Genomic DNA, 20,575 nt, shown 5'->3' with positions numbered 1-20,575 from the left:
AATATGAAATTATTAAACAAGATGTTAAAAAAGAGTAATAGGATTAATTTTACATATTTATTTAATTTACTATAACTTTTACATAGTTATTTTTAAATTAGTGATTTTATATTACATCATTTTATACTAATTATAAAACAAATATATCAAGTCAAATTATATATGTTATAAAAAAGAATAAAACATTTTATGTACAACATATAAATGTCTAGTACTTATAAAAAGAAAAGATACAGATGGCATCTAATTTGATTACTGCAATATCATTCATTAAACTTCATCTTCGTTTAAGAGCATATTTGGTATACCATCGTTAATAGGGAATTTTCTGCCAGATTCTGGACATAGTAGATCTCCATTAATGACTTCAACTTCCAATAATATATGATGAACCATTCTTAAAAATTCCTCATTTGTTTCAAAATCTTGAATCAAAGTCTGTGGTAATTCTCCAACATGACCTATCTGCATTAATAATTAGAGTATATTATTATTGACATATATATGCTATCATATTTGTATCTTTATTACTTGTAAATAAAACAAATAATAAAAATATTTTACTAAAAGTTTACGAGATCCTGTTTGAAATTTTTAGTGAGTAAACTAACAATTTTTTTGGTATATTAAAAACTATATATTTTTAAAATTATGCTATCTATTAAAAGCAAAATATATAGCACAAGCTTCTATATGTTTGATGTGATATTCAATATAATAAGAAATAGAGACATAAGTACTAATACTATTTTATATATTAAAGATTTTTAGCAGTTTTATTTAAAAGAGTAATAACTTACACTTTCTGCAGCTTCCCAAAATGTAGCCCAATCAAGTTTTGGAATTATTCTTGCAATAAATTCTGGATTGAAATCTACTTCTGATACTTTAATACCTTTTGCCTGCAAGTTTATGTAAAAAATCCTTCCTTACTAATGCAAATTATGTTATTATAAAATGTTTTAATTGGTTTATTTAAATTAACCTTAAAATTGTATATAGATGTAAAACTTACAACAATCCCAAGGGGATATCCAACAGTTACACCTTTCAAGCATTTTGAAGTTAACATATTATGTGTTAAAAGCTTCATTTTTTAATAATATTATTCGATCGTTTTATTAATTGAAATAATTTGAAAAAATTATGATTTTGTTGTCAAGGTTTTGTGTTAAAAGTTCCTTGCACGTTACTCTTGATGCCCACTTTTACCAACTTATGCATACTCCAATCTCAAGACGCAGTTCAATACGACTATATTCTATTACGAAAATAATAATTTTATAATTGTTTTCGTTATGATATCTAAAGCAAGAAAATATGGGTAAAATGAAAATTATTGGATTAATTTTCCACGCTGTAAAAATAGATTATAAGAATTTAAATTTAAGATTTATTATGATAAATTGAGTGACAGTCACGTGATTTCTCCTATTCAATTGCACTTTACTTTAGGAGGTTAGCTTTTCAGAAAAAATGCTATTATCTTGTTTATGAATAATCTACTACATTCTGTTGAGATCTTTCAAAACACAGCTTATAGAATAATTATATCAAATTAATTCTAGAAAAATTTTATTCGACACAATTCGTACGATAAATTACGAAACATATGGTGTGTAACCTACACGTATATATCATAGTCCAAGGTGGAAAATCGTTTGAACATCAAACTGACAGTAGCCACATCACCTGGCCTTGATGAAAATACGCAATCAGCTGTTATTCTTGCCCATTTATCTCTTTTTGTATCGTATTTAAACCCATATATTTCTGCTACTATTTGCCAGTCATATTTTGACACATCACCAACCTGCTTCAAAAATAATCAAGAACTTGTATAACCTAAAACAAGTAGTAATATACATTTATTTTAACTTTTCAATTGCTAATTCTTCTACATATATTTAAAACTACGTTTAGTAAATGTCAATAATTAAATAGTGTAAATTTCTTTTTTATTGGTGATAATATGTAATTTTATTAAATTTATGGTGCTTGTATGATAATTAACAAAAAATGCTACAGAAGACAGGAAGATAAAGTTATCAGTAACAAACGTATTAGGTTGGTGCATATACTATTTGCACTAGAGCACATTATTTTGTTATCATGCAATAATGATACTCTGACAAAACAAACTACAAAATATAATAAAAAACAATGTGTGCTATTACAAATACAAAATCTTGACATCAAAAGGAATATATTTTCTAATGCAAAGGAAAATGGCTTGTGATTTACTTATTTGGGGATTACTAATGTTTGGATGCAGCATACAAGCATTGTTAGTTGCATCTGAAGATAACCCATTGGAATATATGAGTAAAGAAGAACGGCAAGCATTAAAGTTCGTATGAACATATAAAAGTAATAACATCTGTACAAAAATAATAACTTTTTATATTTACTTATAGGGAAGAAGCAAGAGATATGTTTTGTCATGCATATAATGCTTATATGGTAAAGTTTATACAAAAAAGTTTGTTTTACATAGTTTTATAAATTCTTAGTAAAAAATAAATAAAAGAATATCTCAAAACTTTAATAAAATGCATAAAATATAAAGTTGATAAAATAGTAAATATAAAATGCATTGTGAGACTTTGTATATATATAATTGTTTAATGTTTGTAAATTAGATGTATAAGTTATATTTTAAGAAATTATTAAAACAGGTAAAGTTAGTGTTTTATAATTTATTTATTTATAAATATGTTTAAGGATAATGCATATCCTGCTGATGAATTAATGCCATTAAGTTGTAAAGGAAGATACAGAGGATCAGAACCAAATAGAGGTGATATAGATTCTACATTGGGAAAGTAAGAATAAAAATTTATTTCTTATATTAGAGCAAAATAAAAATTTGGAAAATAACTTGTTTTTATAAATTATATTTTAAATAAAGGCGATTTATTATATTTTAATATCAACAAGTAGTATTAGTATTTTAGTATTAACTAAAATATTTATTATCGAAATATTTATTAAAAGACTATATATCCGTTTTTACATACTATTTTCAGTTTTTCGCTTACATTGGTTGATACCTTAGATACTTTGGTGGTAAGAAAATGTTTACATATATTTCTTATATTAAAATGATATATTTAATAAAATGTGTATTAAATTAATTTTTGTCTATTTAATATTTATTAGGTATTAGGAGATTTAGAGGAATTTGAACATGCAGTTAAACTTGTTGTCAGAGATGTTAGCTTTGACACTGATGTTATTGTTTCCCTATTTGAAACTAATATTAGAATGCTGGGGTACGATGCTTAATAGCTGTTTATATTGCCACAGTTTATATAGATATTTATTTGTTCAATAATTAATACTTTCTAAAATAATTTATTTAACAGTGGTCTTCTGAGTGGTCACATACTAGCAGAATATTTACAACAAAGAGCTGATATAATGCCATGGTATAGAGGTGAACTTCTAAATTTGGCCAAAGATTTAGGATATAGATTTTTACCTGCATTTAATACAACTACAGGGATACCATATGGCAGAGTAATAACACTTTAATTAATTGTAATTATATATAAAAGGGTATTCTTCAAAAAATACTTATTAATACAAGCTTTTTTAGATAAATTTAAAGTATGGTATGAAAGGTGTACCTTTGGAAGTATCACGAGAAACATGTACTGCCTGTGCAGGTAGTATGATTTTGGAAATGGCAGCATTGTCAAGGTTAACAGGAGAACCAATTTTTGAAGTATGATGTTTTGTAATATTTTATAGGATTGGTTAGAAAATTTTATCTATAATAGTAATATTACATGTAATAGGAAAAAGCACAAAAAGCAATGGATGTTTTATGGAGAATACGTCATCGTGGTACTGATTTAATGGGGTCTGTGTTAAATGTACACTCCGGTGATTGGGTAAGAAGAGATTCTGGTGTAGGAGCAGGTATAGATTCCTACTATGAGTATTGCCTTAAAGCATACATTTTATTGGGTAATTATTGTTACATTATTTGTAGTTTTATAACTTACTATGAAATATATTGTAATATAATTAAATTTTTGGTCACAATATAGGTGATGAAAAATATCTTGGACGGTTCAATAAACATTATCAAGCAGTAATGAAGTATGTAAGCCAAGGGCCAATGTTATTGGATGTACATATGCACAGGCCAAATACGAACTCGAAAAATTTTATGGATGCTTTATTGGCCTTTTGGCCTGGTTTGCAGGTAGCCTTTTATCTTTTTGATTTTTATGTCTATATATGTTTGACTTTTACTATTTTTACTGTTTTTATTTTACTGGTTTAGGTGCTAAAAGGTGATATCAAGCCAGCTGTAGAAACGCATGAAATGTTATATCAAGTTATGCAGAGACATAATTTTATACCAGAAGCATTTACTACTGACTTTCAGGTTATTAATACATCTATTATCTTTTTGTGTGAATAAATAAACTGTAATTTAATATTGATACATATGTTTCTCAATTTATAATTAGGTACACTGGGGGCATCATCCGTTAAGGCCAGAATTTTTAGAATCAACGTACTTCCTGTATCGTGCTACTGGCGATCATTATTATTTAGGAGTTGGCCGTAAGGTACTCAAAAGTCTGCAAACTTATGCCAGAGTACCATGTGGTTATGCAGCTGTATCAGATGTTAGAACTAATAAGCATGATGATACAATGGATAGCTTTGTATTATCAGAAACTTTTAAATACTTATTTCTGTTATTCGCGGAGCCAGGCGAACTACTTTTAGATTTGGATGAATTTATTTTTACAACCGAGGGACATCTATTGCCATTAACACTTGCTTCTATAAGAACTAATATTTCTTTGGTAAGTATAAATGGTTAAACTGTAAAAAATAAAAATTATGTAACAACATGAAAATATAAGGTTAAAGTATAACTAATGTCTATAATTTATAAAATGAAGCAAGATTTTGAGCGAGATATCGTACATGTGGATGAAATGGACCGTACTTGCCCTAATAGTCTGCACCTATTTCCTGCATCAGTAAGACAGCCTTTGAGAAACATGGTTGAAGACGTGTATCCAAGGCATGCATTAAAAAGAAGATTAAGCGCTGCACAATTTCAGGTAAAGGTACAGTTATATTAAACAGAAGTATTAAATACTCATTAAAACTTATTATTTTCTATTGTAGGCAAATAATTGGGAACATTTAAGGTTGTTGAGTGATATGGGAATAACGGCTTTAACTTTGGCAGATGGACGTGTTCAACTGTTGCATACATTTTCTAATGTAAAGCAAAGTTTCTTTGTATTTATTAATATACTTAAACATTTTACAAAATTAATTTACAAAGTAAAAGTATTTATATTTATTTTATAGGCAAAAACACCACAGGATTCTGAAGAAGGTTTATTATTTATGCAAGAAATGGTTGAAATAAGTAAAATGCAATCCCAACAAACTGAAGCTAAACCACAAGCTGTCACGTTTGTAAAACCAAACACGAATCCACCTCAAATAATTACTCTGTTAGCTGGACCAGCGCAATTTGGATTAGAATTACAGGGTTTAAATAAAATAACCGGGAAAGTTGTTTTTACATTTCCATCTGCTGCATGCACCGATCTTCATAATGCAGATAAACTTGCAGGCAAGATAGCAATAATGGGTCGGGGTAACTGTATGTTTATAGAAAAGGTAAACAAATTCCATCCATATTGTGAATATATTTTGATGCAATTTTTATTTAATTATTTAAATATTATTGCAGGCAAGACGAATTCAACAAGCAGGTGCTGTTGCTGGAATAGTGTTGGATAATGTAGATGGTTCTAGTGCTGCAATTTCGCCTATATTTGCAATGTCAGGAGATGGAAAAGAAGTGGACGACGTAACTATTCCTGTTGTATTTTTGTTTAGCATGGAGGCTTCTGAGCTATTAAAAGCAATTGCCGTGGCAAACGGTGATCTTACAGTTACTCTTGGTAAGATATTTTATCTCTTTTGTCCTATTATATGCTTCTTGCTGTTATTGTTTCAAATATTTGATCTGTTTTGTTTCTGCTAGGCAATTTCTTTTCAAAAGAAGATGCACAACTGAAAGCACCCACCGATTTATCAATGTTCGAACGATTAAAGGGATCGTTAAAATCTTTTCTTACACGACAAATGACACCACAGGTCTGTATTTCTTGGTGTTTTGCAGTTATTATCATTGAGTATGTTCTCCTTTGGATTTTTATTCACATGAAACGGTATTAAGTTATTGGTTATATATATTTTCATGATTATTTTACTGCAGAGAGGGTCTCCCATTCGTATTACGAATATGTTATATTATGTGTGTGTTTATATATATATATATATATATATATATATATATATATATATATATATATATATATATATATATATATATATAATGTAATATATATAATATCTATATATAAGATGAAAATATTCATTATTCTCAAATTAGTCATAAAAATCCATATTTAATTATCTTATTGTTTGCGATATTTATATTGATATACAGATATTTTTTACTTACGCTTAACATTATGTAATGAAAATTGTTATTTGAGTTTTTATACTTTTTAAGATATTAAATTGTTTGATTTCTATATTTACTATATATATTATATTTTTCTTATGTTCTTATTTCCTTTTTTACTTTATTATGCAATAATTTAGGAGTACATTCGTAGCAATTGTATTTCGGATCATTAGTCGTTATATATATAATTTTCTAAAATCATATTTTTCATTTGTTCTATGCAATTGTAAAATGAAACTAAACTTCGAGAGATATTTTTTTATAACAGACATCTCCAAGCAGTGGGACAAATTTGGATCTGGTTCCTGAGGTTAAACACGAAGGAGAAGAAAAGGACATAATCTTTTTTTACAATCTACGTGCTGAAATAATCAAAGATTCGCTTGGCGGAGAAGTAAGAATCAGTTCCTCGTACATATCTGTTCCACTTACGAAAGAATCGGAGGATAATACGTTAATAGAGAAACAATGGCGACAATTGAAAGAAGTTTTTGTTAATCATATATATTTGGATGTAAAACAGAAGGCAGGTTTACAAATCAGAAGTTTTATATTAGAAAGTTATTACAATTGGATAGTAAAGTCACGAGGTGGGGATGGTACTATATTAAAAGTATCTTTGCGAGATAAAGTTGCGTGGTTCTTAGAAGAATTAGCTGTAGTTGTACCAAATCCGTCCATTATGAAAATGGACCAATTAATGGATTTTATCAAACAAAAATTGTTGAAACAATATTTGTTAACAAAAATGGATATTATGGTTTTAAATATGAAAAAGGTTACAACAATATTGCAGACAGTGCGATCTGGGAGTCCAAATACTGAACAATTGTTCAAGATTTTCGAACTTAATATCGCGCAAGCTGGTATTTTTAAGTTTCTGAGACAGTTGTTACCAGGTATTTTTGACATGGAAGATGAAATTATTAGAGAGCATCTTGTCTTGTTAGATCGTGTTAATAAAGCCGTGCATAAAAAGTATCATGAAATATTAGCTGATGGAGCGCAAGAAAGTTTAGAAAAGTCGATGATAGATAAAAATTCTTATTATGATACGATAATTGATAATTGGCAGAAAGATCTGAAAAATTTTGAAAAATTGGATATATTAAAAAAACCTAAGGAGCAAGATTCTGTGATCACAGAATTTATGATGGATAACAATGAAAGTAGTAAGTCAGAAATGAAATCTAATGATATTTCTAAAGTATCTAAAAGAAATGAAGATGTCAAAGTAGGAAAATTTGAAGACTTTGAACATTTTATATTAACAGAAATAGAAAAAGCTGTGAAAAATTCAGAACAAGATAGTATTCGAAAATTGCAAGAACATATTGATGTTTCAAGAGACATAGCAGATAATACAAGTAAAGAAGTGGTTAATTCAAATAAAGTAGTTTTGAATGTTTCCTCTCAAAATCAAAGCAAAGCTGATACATTAAAAAATAGAATAAAATATCAAATTGAATTTATAAAAAATAAAATTGAAGACTTTACAAAAAATATAGATTCTTTGGTAGATTTTATTAAAATTACAAATTCTTTAGAAAATGTACAATCAAATAATATCGACTTTAAAGAAACAGTTACCAATAATAATAGTGCTGACAAACAAGCAAACAAAGAATCTTTACTTACTGACAATGATTTCCAAGTAACAGATGCACAAACAAGTTCTCAGAATATTAAAACAATAGGAAAAGATAATAGTGAAGTATTACAAAAGATTGAAAAAGAAGTGGTTGATCCACATTTAAATAATTATAAAAGTATACCTTCTAAACTGCCTAAAGAATGTAAAAATCAAATATCCAAAGAAGAAGGGAATACAAAGTCCATTGATATTCAACAAGAATTAGAAACTTCCAATTCAAATTATAATTCTGTAGATGAAAATAAATTGCAACATAGTCAGAAATATACAAACGAAGTTAAAAGTAAGAAAGTCGATGTACAAAAACACAAAAGTAAACATATCGACGATGAATTATAATGAAAACGTTTAGGTTTCAAGATCGAATATATATATTAAAAGACAATGTGAACAAATTTCTCAGTCCAACAAGCCTGGCAATCCCATTCATACTACATTTGATATTTTTGCACAAAATTTGAACATGTATGCAGTAAGCATTAATGTTTTTATATGAAATCCATTTTAGGGAAGAATTAGTTATCTAATGAAAAAGTGATACGATGACCAGATTATATCAGAACAATACTTAAAGTCTGTTAAACTGGTGCTTATGAAAAAATTTGATTTCATTTCATTTTTTATTTGAAATAAATTAGTGAAATTATAAGAAAAAGAAAAACTGTATGATACAGATAAATAGTCTGCGCAAACCATTTATCCTAGTGAGGTTGTGACAGAATATTCTGTTAAGGTTCTAATGAATGTAAATTTTATATATACCATTTAAACATAGCATATTTCTTGTGCACTACGACAGTACAATGATGATATATTGTTTTTTCCTTAGGTAAAGGATTATAATTTTCATTATTGTAATTACAGGTTTGTTTTCTCATGTTTTCGTACTTAAAATATGTGCCATGAGTAACAATGTAAATGAATATTTTGACAAATAATATATATTACACTATTTGTTTACAGTGTAATTTTAACTCATATTCTAAATAAGAATATAAGAAATAATGGTTAACAAATAATTTCTAATTACAATTATAAAAGTGAATCTTTTTCTTAAATACAATAGTTCTACATTGACTTTCTTAAAGTACGTACATGCTATATTTTGTTAAGGAAAGAAGTTGGTAAATGTAAAACTTACTGATATCGTTCTTTGAAACTATCTATTTTTTTCTATGACAATACTATTGAAACAATTGCAATACAAAAATTTTTGTTCATTTAAATTTATTTATTAATCTATGCCTTATATGTACATAAAATTGTATAAATAACAATGTATATACATGTCATATAGCAAAGTTAATAACAATGGAAGTGGTAATAGATCAAATAGTGTTTAGAAATTTGTAGCATCTTAATTTCCTTAAAACTATATATGTATGTATACTCTGTTTCCTATTTGTAACATGTTTACAAATTATATTGCATATTCTGTAAAATAATTTTAAAGCTATAATGTAAAAATTTGGATTTATTATGTGCCATATAAAATGCACAAGAAATACATATGTTTTAAATCAAATCAATTTGGGATATACACATATATTCTAAATTATATTGGGTCAATCCTATAGAATGTGACTTCGATTGTAAATGTAAATATTATATAAATAAGTATATAATAAGTATCTGTGTTCTGCAATTACCATATAAAGTTTGTATGATGAATGCCAAAATGGACATTACAAAGTTTATTGTATATTAAACCAGTTACTATTTTGCATAGATCGATTGTGTATACGTATGTGTGTGTGTATATATATATATATATATATATACATATACATGATTTGTTTGTTGTTTATCATATGAGAAAAAGAGGAGCAAACATATGTATATGATACAAATGTGTTAAAAGTTTTTGGTACAGAAATAGAACGTGATATTAAAAAATGCAAATAAAATTACTGTTACAAAGAACTTTCCTTAAATGATTGGATACTGGAAGTACATATTTTTCATGTAAATATTTCTTAAATTAAATTATTAATTTCATTCATTCAATATTTTAATCCATGAAATTTTTAAATTTTTTCCATGAATATGATATTAGAATTAGAAAAGCATGAAGATTTTTGTAAAGTATTTAATTATTTGAAAATAATTATTTATTGTAACAGTAACAGTATCATAACTTTAACCGTTGATATTAAAAATTCCTGGTTATTAATTACTATCGATATTTTACAAATTATTTTATTTAATTAGTATTATAAATAATAATTATTTACTATAAATTGTATAAGGATTTTTTCATTCTTTTATCTATAATTATTATTACGAATAAATATTATGATTTTGGAAAATAATAAAAATAAATGAAACACAATATTAAGTGTATGGACAGTAATATATTCTAAGAAATTACTAATTTGTAATTAATATTGGTATATACAGAAAACATTTTATGATTGCAATTACAGATACAAAGAAGTACAAACAAAGATTGTAATGAATTTTGCTATAAAAACCGTAATTGCACTGCAATTGTTTTACTTAAAGCCGTTTTTCATTGGAGTTTGCGCTTTCGAGTTACGACAACCTGTCGTCAGATGTTGGCCTTGCGTCAATGGTAAGAAAGCTATTTTAATTTCGAATTTTGGATGGCCCTGATGTACTCTATTAAATGTACGGTATACATTAGTATTTCATTTCAATAGTTGGATAACAAAATAAAAAATTTGTAGAAAAACGAAAAATAATGTCGAAGGTAAGAAATTATTTTTTGTTGCATAGAAAGCGAGTATGTATATGATTACCATGTGTTACTAACCATGCAATTCATTAACTGGTAATAACAAATTTATATGAAATGCATTTTTATTTTAAATTGATATTTAAAAGAAATTCAATTATACTTTTTCATTCATTAACAATTTTATCTATTTCTAAATAAATAAAATTTTAATATTTGTTTTAGATAAATGAACCACCAAAATATTATGGAAAAAGAAGGAGCATTATTCGTAGAATTGGTTCAATGTTACCTTTGAAACCTCCACCAAAAATATATGTCAGTGTCACACCTTTACATTCAATGACAAGTTCTATGATTAACGAAGAAACTAGTAATAATTATGCAGATACAAATGGATATGGTCCTGCAAGGTTTCTATATACATTTATTAAATTTCTTTTTACCATTAATTCAACAGATTAATTTGATAATGTTTCAATATTAGAATGTCTAATGTTAGGCCAGATTTATTGGAGCCTATTAGTTTTGGATCTGAAGTTCGATTACTTGCTCTGGAACAGGAGCTTCAGGAACTTAGGGAACAAGTTTCAGCAATAGTTAAAAGTAATAAACAATCTAGGCGTATGTATATATATAATATCATTTTCATTATTTATGTTTTAAACCTATTTTAACTAAAGTTTTGTTCAGATACATCTACTGGTTCTTTAACAAATGGAATGGATAGTGAAAATATAATAGAATCACATCAACCACCCCCTCCTCCACCACCACCACTACCACCACCAACTCCTCATATTGCAAGAAGAGCAAGTTTACAAGATCATAAAGTTGAAGATCGCAAAAGAGGCCCATTTGCTTCTCAAACATCTATGACAGATGTATTGAAGGACATTGACAGCGTTAAATTAAAGCCAATTTCTAGGTAAATTATTTTTTACATTTATAATTATTTGTTAATACAATTATATATTGTATTGGTTTATAAATGAATGATGTATATTATTATGTATATTTTCTTAGATCACCTGGAGGACGACCACTTCGTGTAAAACGTGACAACAGTCCATGCAATGATTTACAAGAAATACTCAGAAGACGTTATATTGCAATGAATTCAGCTGATAGTAGAAATTCTTCAGCTAACTTGACAATGAATGACTCTTTCTCAAGTGATGTGTGAAAGTAGATTGAATATTTTTCAATGTGCACTGTGTACAATGAAGGTGTCATGTAACATTTTGGATGATATTAATGACAAGATAATATGTTTGATTAATCAGCTTGTTTACACCATCAAAATACTGCAATATTTTCAATTTGTCGTTACAGGATTATGTAAGCAACAAAACGAACGTATCAAACATTTTTAAACTTACAAAAATATTAGTTTCGTGTTGCAAATTAATTTTTAGAAAGTAATACTATCTTTTTTAAAGAGCATTATTACAATTAAAACATATATAGATGAGCTAACCAAAGATAGTATTCTATATACCGGCACTGATAAAAATATTGGGTTGTAAACTGATAAAAAATGGTAGATAAGATAATATTAAAATTTTCATGAAGCGATGATCTAACTATACTTTTAATGTAAATACAGAATATGTAGTATTTCATTAAAGTTATAAAAGACAAATTATTGGAACGTATATATCATATTTCATATACGTAAAATTTATATTTTTTTATTAATTTAGATAGGTATATAGTAAAAGCAAACGTAAATAAGTAAACTAGGCTTGAACTTAGAGTTGAATCTATTTTTAAGAAGTTGTGGGCAACTGTTCACCATTCTATTTTTATGCTTTTACGTTTATATAACTATGAATGATTTATTTTAGAGTTTCTTTATTTTATAAGGTATAGAATATAGAAGTACGAAGAAGAATTTATTTAATTTGTTTTTATAATACTTTGTATAGTAGACTGAAATAATTACTGCATAAGTAATTATAATCTTAATTTACAAAATTATTTGGTAAAGAAGAATTGTTTAATATACGTTGCGTAAGTTTACAAATTTTTTAGAAAGTACAATTCTTAAACTATTTATTAATTATGGATTTATTCCAAATATAGGTCGTGCAAATATATATAATAATAATTTTATGTTTTATATGAAATTTGTAAAAAATGCATAAATTATAGAATTTTCAATTAGAAATGCAGGTACAGTTTGCAACTCAATATTATATATATATATATATATATATATATATATATATATAGATTTAATCTTTTTTTAAAGGAAGACCATGTTTAAGCTCCTCTTTAGTAGAAAGAAAAAGATAGATTATAATTTTAATTTAAGATGCAGTTGCTTAGGCACAATGCAGCGCCATATTATATGATTTTAAATTTATTCAAAATTATTTATTTAGTTTTCTAGATGAGATTATTGTGATATTAAAATCATCCATTGACTTTATATTTTAGATTGTGCCATAGAAAGCTGTACGAATATTCTTAATAGACGAAAACATTAGCACATGCTTGTTAACACAATGGATAGGACAATTAATAATGTAATTTCTTTTATGAAACATGTTTTCATAATTGTAAATGAATGAATACTCAGTAGTATGTGCACGCATAATAAGAACGCATAACGGAGATCACGAATTTTGTCTTTTGATATCATGTTCTTAAAATATCACTGTTTGATAAAGTTTAAGTTTATTCAACTTAACAGCAGTAGTAGCTAAAGAATTTAAGAACTGCTTCATTGTACCAGGATTATAGCGTGATTTTTAATTGATTCAAGTTTGAAATATTTTTAAATTCTTGATATTCTTTATAAAAGTGATATAAAGTTCATGTTTTTGACTATTTTCTAACACGAATGTGTGTAAGAAATGTAACTCTCAGTTGGAAAGAACATGATAGTAGACTTTGGAGACTGAGTGTACTTTAAAGATATTACGATCGTATGGAAGATCTGTTTTATACATGAAGCTTTTATCAATAATTGAAAAATAAATGTTATTGTTAAACAATAAACAAAGTATTTTTCCTATATCTATTTTTTACATAGGAGCACAATTCATTAAATTTTCTATATTTAATATTTCAATTTGTCTAGATTGAATTAATTTAACGAACATTTGATTACATTCATTGACAATGTTATTACGACATCCTTTTAATTTATTTATTTATATGGAAAGTAATAGCACATATATATATGTAGATATATATACTACCAGAAAAACTAATGGCTATTAATGACAGTCCTGATACGATAAGTTATTTGGATATTTAATTTATTGTTTAAATTAATTCTATATATAAAAGAACAATAATTTATTTAAATGTAATATTTTAGTTAGATAAGAAGATCATGTTAACAAGTTTAATTAATTTGAAATAATAAAATGATATTGTATGTATGTATTTATATATATGTATTTATTTATCGCACTAGACTTCCATCCATTGAAATAATAAAATGGTCCTAACAATAAATTTTAAGTACATATAACATCAAAATTTTGATTTTGTTCTTAAAAGGAATATACTTATTAACATCTTTAATACCTATAAGATTATTTAATATTAATACCTATAATATTATATACATTTTTCTGTGAAATGATTTTTTTAAATTGATTGATAAAATTGATTTTTAATCGCTTTTATCTAGTTTATTTGTCTGTTTCTCTATCTGGTTGGTGAAATTTTGTAAGCGAAATTTCATCCACTTCCAGATTAGTTAGAAAACTGATATTTGGAATATATTTGGCGATCAATTTTTTTTATTGGAAATCTTATCGTTCAATGTGGTTCAATGCATTATATATTGTCGGATGATATAATAATAATATACAGCCAAACTTGTGTATGTTGAGTATACGCGGAAATCATATAATGGGGTATTGCTCAATCGTTGAACTCATATCGCTGAAAATAAAAAGCTGTTGAGCTTATATTAGTTTCGTTGGAAAGTTTTCAGAATTTTAACATTTTCAAAGACTATTCTACTACTTTCTATTTTCTATTTGACTAGATAAATTTTGGATCCATGATTTGAGTAAAATATTTCTTCGCTCTTTATCTCGTAATCATCAGACAATCGTCTCCCTTGTCTTTATTTGAAATTTCTTCATCAAAAAAATTCATCCAAGAGAACAGAGAATGCGTTGGCCGAATGGAAGATACATCGCAAGATTAATGCAAAGAACCAGCCAGCTTTTTCATTTTTCGTAATTCGAGTTTCTCTCTATATTATTATTACATTCAATTACTCAATGATACCTGATTAAGACGATCGTTTTCTTCCCTTTAAAAGATTTTTAAATAGAAATCTGCAGTCAGGCATCATTTTCTAAATATTTTTCATTTATTTTATATCTTTACTTTTATATATATTATCTTCCACTTTGTAGTCTCTATTTGATCAGATGTATTATTTAATGCCCACGAATATAACGTTTGTCAAATCTATCAGTCAGTTATCGCGCTTGATTAAAAAATATAAAAGATAGAAAAGATTTCTGACAGTTGCAAAGAATCGAGAAAATCACATTTTCGCAGGAGTATTAATTCCATTGTCTTAAAATCAAATTTTCCGTATGTATCGTTTGTCTTTTCAGCAATTATCAGCGAGATGATTATTTTAAGGTTTTAACGACCCCTTAGAAACTTCTTGCTTCTCAATGAGGATTTATTATAAAATTTCCTACAGCTTGTTGAGTTCACTATGATATTACCTAACGATAATTAGCGACTTTGTTGCTTTCGTTATCACTTATTGATAGGAACTATAGATATTCCAAACTTTTAATAATATCGTATAACACTGTAAACGACTAAGAGAAGGGGTCTTTTAATGAGTTTTACGAACGAAGGGTATGAGAGAATTTCCTTATATAAAGCTGCCTGCAAGGATCATGGTTCGCAGTATCTTGAATTTGCAATATTGTGCTCTTCGAGGAGCTTCCGGTATTTGCCAGACATTGGGACATTGTATCAGAGCTTTTAAGGTAACATTAACTATCGCGAATATATTTTCGATTTATATTTATTCAATTTTAAAATATTTGTTTCGTGAGAACGTGGTAAATATTACAATTTTCTTTGCGTCAATATCTCGCAATTTAAATAATTCGTAAACATAACATCTACCTTATTCATAATGTAAAGCGAACAAAATCTAAATTACAATTATATGGAACGTCTACATGGTATTTCTATCGCGAATGAAATAATCTGGAACTTAGTTATCTGTTTGGTCTATGCTCTATCCACATTGCATGATAAGAATACGGCCACATTTTCGCGACGTTTATGTAGTATATCTATTGTGTATTATCGTTATTTCGTCCGCATCGATAACTCAGTTATCAAACGGAACAATTATACGAGATCTGCTAATTCCCGGCAATGGCAAAGACGTCTGAGTTACACCGAGTTATTTTCATTCATTCGCTTATATCGATTAAGCGTTTGTAATAAAAGTCAGGGACTGTAGATATTTGTGGAAAATTTTGATGAAATATAATCGAAATGCGTTTCACTTATCGTTATCGTTACTCGTTAATAAGAATTTTTTGAAATCAAGCATCGTCGAATAATAATCTCGATCATCCAAGTTTAACTTTGCGGTAAAAATGAATCTCGAATGAACACAAAGTTACTTAATCTTTACATAATTAATAAATTATGTAAAATTATATAAGGTAGGATAGAAACGTTATTTCAAAACAGTTTTTTGGCGAGATACAGCGAGCTAAGAAAAAACAAGAGGGAATACAATTAAGGAAATTAGACTACGTTTCTCGTAAAGCAAATTTAAGGAACCGCGTGCGGATAATGGAGACGTCAGGATGCAAAATAATACGTAATAAATGTACTTTTATTGAAGCAAGATGAGCGTGGCTAATGATCGTCGAAACAATAAATTGCACGCGATTGTAGCAAAGAATAATTTTCGATCGAGCCAGACAGATGTAACGAGAATTGTCGAGATTGTCGAAGTAACTAGGAGAGTAGAAACATTTTTGTAAAAGGAAGAGAACGAAGAACAATAGAAATTTTATTTATCTCTTAAGATATCTATCGTAAATATCTAACGTTTATGATCGATTTCATTAAAATTACGATGTACTCGACTCTGCGACAAGGGATCCTCCATAAATAAATGAAAAATCAACCTGATTCCTCCAAATTTTTGAATTTTATAATCAACTCGCACGCAAGTGACTCGTAGCAATTGAATTCTCATAGGAGAATCATAGATACTCGGATATTCCATTTATCCGAATGCGTCGGATAAGAAATACGTAAGCACCTGGTTTACTGGTAACCACATACTGTAATTTGCGGTCTATAGGTACAGTGCGAGTTCGTCGATTCTCTGCTCTGCTTAGGATTTCTCGTTTAAATGAATTCATATTCGGAGCAGCTTAATCGGCCACCAACTAAGTCCTTCGGTGGAATAAACGTTCCATCTTATACTTGCCGTCATCGTCCAAGATCGAACAATGCGAAACACGGGGACCTGTTTCGCGTCGTTTTGATGACACGCTCGAAAATGGCTCGTCTCTATGCGACAGAGATGCTGGTCACGTCTCTTATCCACGAGACACTTAGTAGCACTTACTCTTATCTTAATGACCGGGGACGCGGGTAGCGTTAATGGTTCCTTTAAAATTAGCACGTGGAAATGTACGAGGGTACTCTAAAATTTTTCGAAAAAACCTCACGTGACGCCGTGTGTACGTAGATGTCGGCGAACGGCCAGATAAACGACTGGTTTTTCTTCGTTCTCTTTCTTCATCGGGCCTTCCGAAGCGTTTGCAAGAGGAATCGACTTCCAGACGAGTAGCCATTAAAGCAGTTTCGATTGAGACGCGTGAATATTAAGTAAATGCACCGTAACATTCGACAGCCGTCTTTCTCCTCTCGCGTTATCATTTCGCGAGATTAACTGGCCGATCGAGCAGCAGTCGGTCAGTTAATTTGGAAAACGACGAATGGAACGAGTTCGTCGTGCGCGTACTTATCGAATATTTTCAAAGTTCGCTTTCCCACATGGAAATTTCGTCGTAAGTTTCCAGAACCGCGTGTACGATGACAAATCTCGAATAAAATTAAGCGACGAAGTAGCCGAACGTCGGTCAGCAAGTTGAATGGAATCGCGACGCGACGATTAGGATTCGGAAAGATAGATCCTTAAACTGTATGCGAATATTCGGTGTATCGATTAATCAAACAGAAAGTCGAGGAAAATTTTAAAGTTCTGAAAAAACAAATCGTATGTCGCGCGAATATTTTTCATTGATCGAATAACCAGGATTTTGGTATAAGAAGATAAAAAGATTTTCTATTATTCGGTCAATCACTTTACATTACTTCTCAACACGAGAAGCGACGAGCCAATCGTTTGTCCTACGATTAAAACGCTACATTATTTTCCTACCGTTCCAATAAATCATAGTAATAGCATAGTATTATGCGTATAGCGATAGAATAAAAATCTTCCGATAGCGTGGTACCTGGAAATAAATGTTGCAGAGTGGTCGTTAAACGAACAAATTAGGATGTCGATAGCAAAGATTTAAGCGAAGATATTGCAATTAAATCTGCGCGCTTCGTAATTAAATTTCCATCGTATTCAAGTTGTCCCGTGCACACGACCACGTCCATTATACTTCGCGACGTTCCATCGGCAATTTCGTTTGCACGAGGCGAAAATTGTGCCGACGAGTTTCACAATGGCCAATTGTTCCGTTTAATTCCTCGTTGCATCACGTGCAATACCATGTTCGATTGTAAATCGTTGCTTAAGAACTCGGCATTTTCCTTTTGTATTTCGTCGATAGCGTAAAAACGTGTGCAAAATGTCGTAAAACGCGGTTTACAGCCTGACGGCAATTTTCTGAGAGAAAGATAGAAAGTTACGGAAGAACGTTGCGTCGTTTCGCTAACAGACAGCCAATATCGATTCGTGAAATGAAATCTTTCGACGCAACTATATTTATTTCGTTGATAGCGATCATGTATGCCAATTCGTACGTGCATTCGTCAAAAAGCATTTTACCAAGTTTTACCGTTTCGTTTCTTTCGATTAATTTTTAATATTTCAAAAAAAAAAAAAAAAAAAAGAAAAGAAAAAAAGGGAGAAAGGATGGAACGAGAATTTCAATTGAAAACTAATTTTCTTTTCGCTCGTGTAACCAGCTACGTCGCATTCGTTGCGTTATCAAAGTAAATTACGTAAAAGTAAAACAGGTGATCGCGGCCATCGAACAGTCTGGCCTATGGGACTTTAAATTGTCGGACGTGGAACGGATCGTTGATCCAACAAATCATCCGTGACGCTTGGACTGTGTCCATTGTTTTACGTTCGCGCTCGCTGCACATCGGCGGATAAAGCTGCCTTTTCCATTGGCTCGATCGTAGAAAAAGCAACTAATTCGAACCTGCCGCCAAGAAATAAGCCCGATAGCAATCTATAGTCTATAGTAGTACGCTTTCGTTTCGATTTACGAAATATTTATAACAGTATTTGGTATAACAGTATTTGGTTTACGCGATACAGCAACTTCCGTGGCTTCAATTAAATTCGTAACGATGTCAAACTTTTATCACGCTCGTCGTATGTTTTAAAACTCGTATTCGCAAGGTTCTTTCGAAAATAAGAGGGGAAAGTCTGGCGAAAATAAAAGCAATTAACTATTGTACATATCATCATTCTGAAATTCTCCGTTTTGCCGATGAAATATTTCTTTCTATAGTTTGACGAACGTACTTTTGTAATTCTTACAGATGGATAACGCTCGTGTTTTAATTCTGTTCATCTTGTCGCTGACCTTAATGATGGTTACGTGTCAGACATACCACTACAGTAATCCTGAATGGACGAATGGGAAAAGATCCACGTCCATACTGGAGGAAACAGTAAATTTTGCCAACAAGAATGCAGGCCAATTGGATAATGTGCTTGTTAATTGCGAGCTACAGAAGCTGAGATTGCTGCTTCAAGGAAGTATTAACAACCAAGTAAGCGATGTCGGAAACGAAGAAAAAGCGAGCATTGTTTGGCAACGAAATTACTCGTGAAATATTAAAACCGTGATATATTCTTGTATTTGGATAAAATTTTTGTAAATGAATCTTTTTATATTTATCGTTACTATCGCACTAGTATGGGTTTCTTAACGAAGATCGCGACGATCGCAACTACTTTGTATCATTAACGGAAATTTGAATTCCTTGCAGCTGTTTCAGGTACCTTGTGATCTGCTTACTTCTGGAAAAAAGAGCTTCTCTGAAAATACGATCATCGATCATTTCCATCGACAGCCTACTCCAGTTAATAACAATTACTAATTATCGATGTTACTCTCGTCCTCGTAACAGCTTTAATTAATTCCGGATTACACGTATTATCGAATAAAGAGCGACTTTAACCGAGACCTTGCGATTACTTCTTTAATTACCTCTTCCCTAATTCCTTAATTTTCTTCCTTTCGAGAAACGTAAACGCGCGATCCACGCGCAACTTACGATCTTTGAAGGTGAGGAGCAAAGTAATTGCAAATAATTCGTTTGCTCTGAATTGGACTCGGATAGATCGTAAGTAGAAATTAAGAAAAATAAAAATAAAGAAAGTAAAGAAGATCAAGTAATAGTCTATCATTTTAATATGTTTGTAATTTGACCTGCTGTAATTAACATCAAG

General features: G+C 29.2%; 4 protein-coding genes across 7 annotated transcripts; 3 read left to right on the top strand and 1 right to left on the bottom strand.

The window, feature by feature from the left end:
• Positions 1-43: 43 nt before the first annotated feature.
• On the bottom strand, positions 44-1,157 carry Trmt112 (tRNA methyltransferase subunit 11-2). Its single transcript, XM_072005980.1, has 3 exons — positions 1,016-1,157; positions 801-902; positions 44-465 (listed from the first exon to the last, which is right to left on the bottom strand). The coding sequence occupies exons 1-3, from the start codon at positions 1,091-1,093 to the stop codon at positions 271-273; spliced, it is 375 nt and encodes a 124-aa protein (XP_071862081.1). The 5' UTR covers positions 1,094-1,157; the 3' UTR covers positions 44-270.
• Positions 1,158-1,977: 820 nt separating this feature from the next.
• On the top strand, positions 1,978-9,911 carry Edem2 (ER degradation enhancer, mannosidase alpha-like 2). 2 transcript variants are annotated; one of them, XM_072005973.1, is made up of 17 exons: positions 1,978-2,350; positions 2,418-2,463; positions 2,725-2,825; positions 3,030-3,069; positions 3,163-3,275; positions 3,369-3,522; positions 3,602-3,730; positions 3,804-3,975; positions 4,059-4,216; positions 4,298-4,402; positions 4,488-4,832; positions 4,932-5,096; positions 5,164-5,262; positions 5,353-5,670; positions 5,744-5,957; positions 6,041-6,153; positions 6,798-9,911. In XM_072005973.1, exons 1-17 carry the CDS (start codon positions 2,217-2,219, stop codon positions 8,520-8,522), a joined length of 4,131 nt encoding a protein of 1,376 aa, XP_071862074.1. In that variant the 5' UTR covers positions 1,978-2,216; the 3' UTR covers positions 8,523-9,911. The 2 variants fall into 2 exon arrangements, with proteins under 2 accessions (XP_071862074.1, XP_071862073.1); XM_072005972.1 differs by having other exon boundaries at positions 5,164-5,280.
• Positions 9,912-10,548: 637 nt separating this feature from the next.
• LOC139988477 (mitochondrial fission regulator 2) lies at positions 10,549-12,166 on the top strand. Of its 3 annotated transcripts, none has more exons than XM_072005978.1 (5): positions 10,549-10,896; positions 11,107-11,294; positions 11,384-11,505; positions 11,575-11,809; positions 11,908-12,166. In XM_072005978.1, the coding sequence occupies exons 1-5, from the start codon at positions 10,888-10,890 to the stop codon at positions 12,065-12,067; spliced, it is 714 nt and encodes a 237-aa protein (XP_071862079.1). In that variant the 5' UTR covers positions 10,549-10,887; the 3' UTR covers positions 12,068-12,166. The 3 variants fall into 3 exon arrangements, with proteins under 3 accessions (XP_071862079.1, XP_071862080.1, XP_071862078.1); XM_072005979.1 differs by having other exon boundaries at positions 11,369-11,487; XM_072005977.1 differs by having other exon boundaries at positions 10,557-10,896; positions 11,369-11,505.
• A 3,351-nt stretch (positions 12,167-15,517) lies between these two features.
• Crz (corazonin) lies at positions 15,518-20,307 on the top strand. Its single transcript, XM_072005460.1, has 3 exons — positions 15,518-15,872; positions 19,660-19,893; positions 20,113-20,307. Exons 1-3 carry the CDS (start codon positions 15,741-15,743, stop codon positions 20,221-20,223), a joined length of 477 nt encoding a protein of 158 aa, XP_071861561.1. The 5' UTR covers positions 15,518-15,740; the 3' UTR covers positions 20,224-20,307.
• The last annotated feature ends 268 nt before the right edge of the window (positions 20,308-20,575 follow it).

Source organism: Bombus fervidus, chromosome 6 (assembly GCF_041682495.2).
Source record: "Bombus fervidus isolate BK054 chromosome 6, iyBomFerv1, whole genome shotgun sequence".
NCBI classification, from domain to species: domain Eukaryota; kingdom Metazoa; phylum Arthropoda; class Insecta; order Hymenoptera; family Apidae; genus Bombus; species Bombus fervidus.
Note: the sequence above shows the minus strand (reverse complement) of the source record. Positions and strands in the feature narration are given on the sequence as shown.

Bases quoted from the DNA above. Each gene is read 5' to 3' on its own strand.
- LOC139988477 (XM_072005977.1), top strand. The intron at 11,506-11,574 runs GTATGTATATAT...AGTTTTGTTCAG, and splicing joins AAGTAATAAACAATCTAGGC to ATACATCTACTGGTTCTTTA. The intron at 11,810-11,907 runs GTAAATTATTTT...ATATTTTCTTAG, and splicing joins AAATTAAAGCCAATTTCTAG to ATCACCTGGAGGACGACCAC.
- Crz (XM_072005460.1), top strand. From the start codon at position 15,741: ATGAGAGAATTTCCTTATATAAAGCTGCCTGCAAGGATCATGGTTCGC. The intron at 15,873-19,659 runs GTAACATTAACT...TAATTCTTACAG, and splicing joins ATTGTATCAGAGCTTTTAAG to ATGGATAACGCTCGTGTTTT. The intron at 19,894-20,112 runs GTAAGCGATGTC...AATTCCTTGCAG, and splicing joins AAGGAAGTATTAACAACCAA to CTGTTTCAGGTACCTTGTGA.
- Edem2 (XM_072005972.1), top strand. From the start codon at position 2,217: ATGCAAAGGAAAATGGCTTGTGATTTACTTATTTGGGGATTACTAATG. The intron at 3,276-3,368 runs GTACGATGCTTA...TTTATTTAACAG, and splicing joins ACTAATATTAGAATGCTGGG to TGGTCTTCTGAGTGGTCACA. The intron at 4,833-4,931 runs GTAAGTATAAAT...TATAAAATGAAG, and splicing joins TAAGAACTAATATTTCTTTG to CAAGATTTTGAGCGAGATAT.
- Trmt112 (XM_072005980.1), bottom strand. From the start codon at position 1,093: ATGAAGCTTTTAACACATAATATGTTAACTTCAAAATGCTTGAAAGGT. The intron at 903-1,015 runs GTAAGTTTTACA...ATAAACTTGCAG, and splicing joins GATATCCCCTTGGGATTGTT to GCAAAAGGTATTAAAGTATC. The intron at 466-800 runs GTAAGTTATTAC...TTATTAATGCAG, and splicing joins TTTGGGAAGCTGCAGAAAGT to ATAGGTCATGTTGGAGAATT.